The 6,000-nt window shown below is 41.3% G+C and overlaps 1 protein-coding gene across 3 annotated transcripts in view; it reads left to right on the forward strand.

Moving 5' to 3' along the window:
- The window catches only part of IBTK (inhibitor of Bruton tyrosine kinase), a 63,891-nt gene extending 59,467 nt beyond the window's left edge, over positions 1–4,424 (forward strand). For all 3 annotated transcript variants that reach the window (XM_084752089.1, XM_084752090.1, XM_084752091.1), the window contains 3 exons: positions 1,514–1,585; positions 1,962–2,094; positions 3,230–4,424. In XM_084752089.1, coding sequence (XP_084608215.1) covers positions 1,514–1,585; positions 1,962–2,094; positions 3,230–3,361 — 337 coding nt within the window. In that variant the 3' untranslated portion in view covers positions 3,362–4,424. The remainder of the gene's footprint in view (positions 1–1,513; positions 1,586–1,961; positions 2,095–3,229) is intronic.
- The last annotated feature ends 1,576 nt before the right edge of the window (positions 4,425–6,000 follow it).

Genomic DNA, 6,000 nt, shown 5'->3' on the forward strand with positions numbered 1-6,000 from the left:
TATTTTATGATGAAATTTTGATGGACTCCCAGTTGTTTGGGATAAAGAAATGACTAATATAATTATCCATTAAAGTTTATCAGTGGAAAGAGATGTGGAATTATAATCTCGTGAGACAGATTTTTGTCATTTTAAAATTTGGGGGGACTTGCTAGCCAAGCTCCCCACTGTGTTAAAGTTACAATCCCAGACTGAGGTTTCAGTGTAACAGTGTAGCCCTTCCTTGGCGTCACTGTATATGAACTTAAGGATCGTGTAGACCTACTGAGGCACCTTCATAAAATAGAATTGTTTATCTTAAATCTTTAGTTTACATCGACTTAGTAGGCCCTGAGTTTGAAAACTCCTTAGACTGTTAATTTAGTTTTATTAGCCAGTAACATACCATTTTCCAATTCTTTATTAGCTAATATTAAGTGTGGAAAAATAATAGGTTTCCTTGTGACATTGCCATATATAGCTCTAGTGTATGTTGGTTATTCCCAATGTAGTGACTTACTGTAGTTATCTAACAACTAAGTAATTATCAGTTCTACATTATTTGTGTGTCTTTGAGAGTATCGATACATTTTAGTTGGTTCCTAGAACCACCAGGATAATTTTCAGCACCTGCAGTGTAGTTGTTGAATGAGCTATCCCCAATAGACTCTGGCATTTGAATACTTGGTCCCCACTTGGTGATACTGTTTGGGAAGGCTTATGAGGTTCAGCCTTGTTGGAGGGAGTGTGCCACTGGGGGCAGGCTTTGAGAGTGACTTAGGCCATTTCCAGTGCACTCTCCCTGCTTCCTGTTTGTGAGAGAAGATGTGAGCTCACAGCTTGCTATTGCAGCCAGTGTGCATACTGCCCGCTCTGCCGTCATGGACTCTTAAACCCTGAAATCTAGACGAGAGTGTAACATATATGGAAACTATTCTGTATTCTGATAGGATTAACTTGAATGGAGACCAAATGCAGCCTCCTTTGGTTAAGTCCTTGGGCAGGTCTCACACGTCAGACCAGGGCTAGAGACCAGAGGTTGCTATGGTGTTAAAATACTAGATCTAAAGGACAAACACAGGCAGCAACTTCTGTAAGAAATTGCCGCAACCTACGTAGTTTACAGAAGGAAGGGTCTTTTTGGAGTTATGGTTCCAGAAACAGAAACTCTTGCAAATTGCATCTTATGTTCCCTTCTGTCTGTTACCTAGAGATAACACAGCACATTAGCTGCCCACAAAATATGAATGCTAGTGACTCACAGAGGCCTTTGTACGTTTCGTGTATGCCTGATTACCATACGTAACAATAATATATGAGCATCAGTAGAAAAAGGTGGCTCCTTATGATACTTTCCCCGTGTGGTTCATTTCTCTGTAGAGTCTTTCTTGGCTTGTCCTTCTTAGCTAGGCCTGACTACACACAGAAATCTGTCTCCTAGGACAGGAGCTCATGGCTCTGCTGTATCTATTAGTAAGATGTATTACTAACATTACTAAAATTCTTAATCCTGATTTTGAAATTTGTCTTACAGATGTTCAACTCATGGAGCTCCAGGACTAGAAAGCAATCATGTTTCTGATTTTCCACTTCTAGACAGTCCCAAGTAAGCTTAATTGATTACCTGTGGGCCTCTAATGCTGAGCTGGTGCTTCACACTAACACATTGTGTAGTTGAAAGTACTAGAGTGTATTGCTTGAATATTCCCTTTTCTAAAGTAAGAGTTAAGTATATCATTTGTTACACCTTGACTTTTTAGAATTTTCTAAAATGTTACCTTGTAACACTTACTTAAGTAAAATAATAATTCTCCTTTGCTGTGTTTTCACCTCACCGTTCTGTAATTTCTGCAGAGCTTCCTGGTTGCATTATACAGTAGTTCCTAGGGGGGAAACAGCATTGCTTAATAATATTCCATAGGAAATTTTACACGGAAAACTTTGAGGACACGAATAAAAAGCCATTATTGTCATTCTTACAGCCCCTGGCTGTCTTCCTCACTCGCTGCTTCTCCTGCGGTTGCTCCAGTCACGTTCGCATCTATTGTAGAAGAAGAGCGGCAACAAGAAGCCGCCCTCATCAGAAGTCGGGAGAAGCCCCTGGCTCTCATTCAGGTGAGTGGCGTGCTCGCCCAGCGTCAGCTCAGCGAGGGCCCGAGCTCAGTGGGCTTTGTTGTTATTTGTTTGCTCGAGACCTTGTCTAACTCTGTAGTCCAAGCTGGCCCTGACAGTCTTCCTGCCTCTGTCTTCCACATGTTCTGTTATTGATGTGACTACCACACTTGACTCATGAATAGGACTGTAGGAAATTGTATTTATTTTATTGCTTGACTTTGAGCAGCTGACTAAATCTCTCAGACTAAAATTTAAAAATGCATGTTAAACAAGATTGGAACATCCATTAACTCAAGTAATTAATTGAAGATATTCAGGGCAATTAATATGAACTAGCACATTGTGGTCAGGTTTCTTCTATTTTTAGTATTAGCAATGCTTTGGGCTGTTTTAGGTTTTAAAAGTAGCCAGTTGAACAATTGAATGATTTTTCCTGCTCCTCTCAGCGGCTACTTCAGCTCCTATATTATAAACAACAGAGACCATCTTTGCCTTAACTTATGCAGAAGAGGATTTATTTGAAAGATGGGAGATTTCACAGACACATCTAAAAGATTAGAGATACAGGCTGAGAAAAGACAAGCCCCATGACTCTGGAGAGTGCAAAAGCAAGATGTAGAGGTGATACAGTGGCAAGAAGTACCTCACAGGGTGAAACGCCAGCATGAGTGGACCCCAGAAATGCCGTTCAGTTTCTTCTTAACTTTAAGATTCAAATTGAGGTGCTGGCAGATGGCTCAGCAGCTTAGGGCATGTATTTCTCTTGCAGAGGACCTGGGCTTGGTTCTCAACACTACCCTCACTTACCTCACAACCACCTTTAACTTCAGCGCTAGGAATCCGGAAGTTCTCTTCTGGCGTCCAAGGGTGCGCAGGCATGCACCCAGACACACACACATGCACATACACATTGTAAGAAGAGATCTGAATTGAAGTGAGAGCAGATACCTGATTATTCTAGCTCAGGCTCAAGATTCCTAAGAAGGCCAAGGGACCGCAAGGTGTCTGACTCAGTTCTGCTGTGTTGCATCTATGCAAAGTCCCAGGGACTCCAGGGGAAGCCAGACACCGCTACATCCCGCTAACCTGCTCTCCTTCAAAACGAAGCAGACCGTCTCTCCTTCTCTTCTCCCAGGTCGAGGAGCACGCAATACAAGACTTGCTGGTTTTCTACGAGGCGTTCGGCAACCCTGACGAGTTTGTTGTCGTGGAAAGGACACCACAGGGGCCTCTCGCAGTGCCAATGTGGCACAAGCATGGGTGCTAGCTCACTGGGGAGAGGAGACCGCTCCCAGGCTGCGGTTACTACACTCGTGTGAAGAAAACCTGTGCACAAGCTTTCTTATAGATTTGGTCTCACATTGTTCTAGTCAGAGCAGGAATGGATATGATTTCTTCCCATACTTTATAATGTTTGTATGGCTAATGAGAAATTTATCAGAATTGTGATTTTTAGTAACTTTTATGTGAAAGTCTGTCAGGAAAAATGTTAGGCTAAGGTTGGTTGGATTGTATTTTCTAAATTACCTTACAAAGGAAAATATGGGTGAAGTGTAAAGTTTAGGAATAATTCATTAAAATAATTTTTTTTTCACTTGAGAATTTGAGGTAATTTAGAAGAGCTTATTTTTTAAATAAGGCATTGATGAGCTTAAGGCATCATTATTTCTGATTCACTAATGGCCAGCATGTTCAGTTTGCACAGTAGATGTGTCTGTATTGTTGCTTTTTCACTGGGCTGTTCATTCTTGGCCTCTTTGCCATTGGACCTGATGAAATGCTGTGTGATTCTTAGCTCTCCAGGACAGCTTAGTCAAAGACCATGCCTTCTGTGGGAGACTTGAACTCATGGATTTTTGTTGAGATGAAAAGATAGCAAGAGAGGACATATGAATACCTAATTGTGAAAGAATCAGTTTCTTAAGGTGTTAAAATTTTCTAAAACAAGCATAGGATTACTGAGTAGTTGGCCGGAATGGTTGCTCATAGTTACTGTTTAGTACTGCGTAAGCAGAAGTTCTGTGAGCCTGGATTATATGTGTACCTGTAAAGTTTGATTATTTTCTTTATAGTACGATGTTTGCTTTGGTTTTCTGTGTTTAAAATGAAAAGAAAAGCAATGTTAAAATGTGTGCTTCGATATGTAGACAAAATGAGAAAGGTAATGCTGAGCTTCTGGCGAGGAGTCCCTGGGGCATGAGGGCAGTTTGCTGCTCAAGTGCAGTTGATGGGAAATTGGCTGAAGCTAACTCAGCATTTCAGTTCAGTTCCACCCACAAGCAGCAGACGTGTAAGCAAGTGTGCAATAAAAAGTAATCTTGATCCACTCAGTACTGCTGTGTGTTTGACATTGTGTGTAGCACTAGATTGACACCTTAAGGAGAGATTTTCCAGATATTCTTAATTATTTCACCTGATTTGCAACACTGATGGTAAGTTGTATATTTTTACTCTGCTAAAAATCCCAAGTTTTATATTCTATATGTTTGAGTAATTTGAGAAAAAATGGACTTTACGATGTATGTCATTTTGCTATCAGTAAAGAAGCTTTCCAAAGTCATTAGCTTATTGGCTTTGATACTCTGAAGACATTGTACATGATGGTTTGCTTCTTGTTCTCCATTCTGCCTCTGAAGTCCCCTCAGAAGTCCCTGTTGCAGTCAGAGGGCATGAAGGGGAGCTGGGGCTGACTGAGTGTGCGTGGGACTCTCATTCTTGTACTTTATAACTGTTTCATACAGTGAGCTACTGTATAAAATTTCATATGGGAAGAAATGCTTCTTCGAGAAAAGTGAAAGATAAGTCCTTCAGTGAACTGTGGTTTTGATGACTAAGTCCAAGAACATGACAGCTGATATATTGCTTTGAAAACCCAGGAGGATGGTGCGAGCTTTTTCTAACAGTCCATTCTTCCTGTGGTCACTCGTCCATCTCTAGATGTGCAGCTTTAAGAAAATCCAACAGGACTGAAGAAAATCTGTGAGTCATCTACTTAAGTGATTGCTGAGTTGGAGAGGCCCCTTTAAGACTCAGCTAAACAAGCCCAGAGGTGATTGTGTGAATGAGCACCCGCACTAGAGTGTGCTTACAGTTTGTGAGATCAAAAAAACTTGAAACTCAGTGAAGTTTATTGACAGAATACTAGGGTTTACGTTTCTTTCTTCCTGCTTCTCCTCCTCCTCTTCCTCCTCCTCTTCTTCTTTTATTGTTGCTGCTTTAGTTGTAGTTGTTGAGACAGGGTTTCTCTGTGTCGCCATGGATGTCTTGGAACTCACTCTGTAGAACCAGCTGGCCTCTGCCTACTGTCTGGCAAGTCTCAGAATTCTAAAAACATGTCTTTTAGGAAAATCCTGCTTTACCTAGGAACAACTGCATTCTGAAGGTCAGCCCTGGGTGGGCAGCTTGTCTGTGGCTCTTCTGGAGGACATGGGACATGTTTGGTTTTTATGACAAAGGGACTGAGTGCTGTTTCTTACATTTTCAATCTAAAGAAGCCCTGTCGGTTTGCCTCAGGCAGTTTGCTTTCTATACTGAAGAAAGTGAAGTCCAGAAAGTGACCAATAGAATGATGTTTCTATCTCTGTAGTATGGTTCCCCTCTGACTGTTGCCGGCTGTCTCTTTGAAATGGCCATTTATCTATAGCAGTTTACCAAGAAAAAGAAATATGAAAAGACCACTTTTATATAAAGAAATATCAAAGACAGTTGTAGTCCACAGACTTCCAGATTTGTCAATACAGAGATGTTTTCAGGGAAAAAGTAGAGCCATCTTCCAAGAAGAAATCGGAGAGTGATCCGAGACATGCTGAAGCATAGGAGCTCTTTCTTAAGATAATGCCACACTGTGCCAGACATCCAAGCCACCTTCTTGGTCCTGCGCATTACCCACCCAGCTGTACCTCGGCT

This window comes from Acomys minous (genome assembly GCF_964271855.1).
Source record: "Acomys minous genome assembly, chromosome: 13".
Lineage (NCBI taxonomy): Eukaryota > Metazoa > Chordata > Mammalia > Rodentia > Muridae > Acomys > Acomys minous.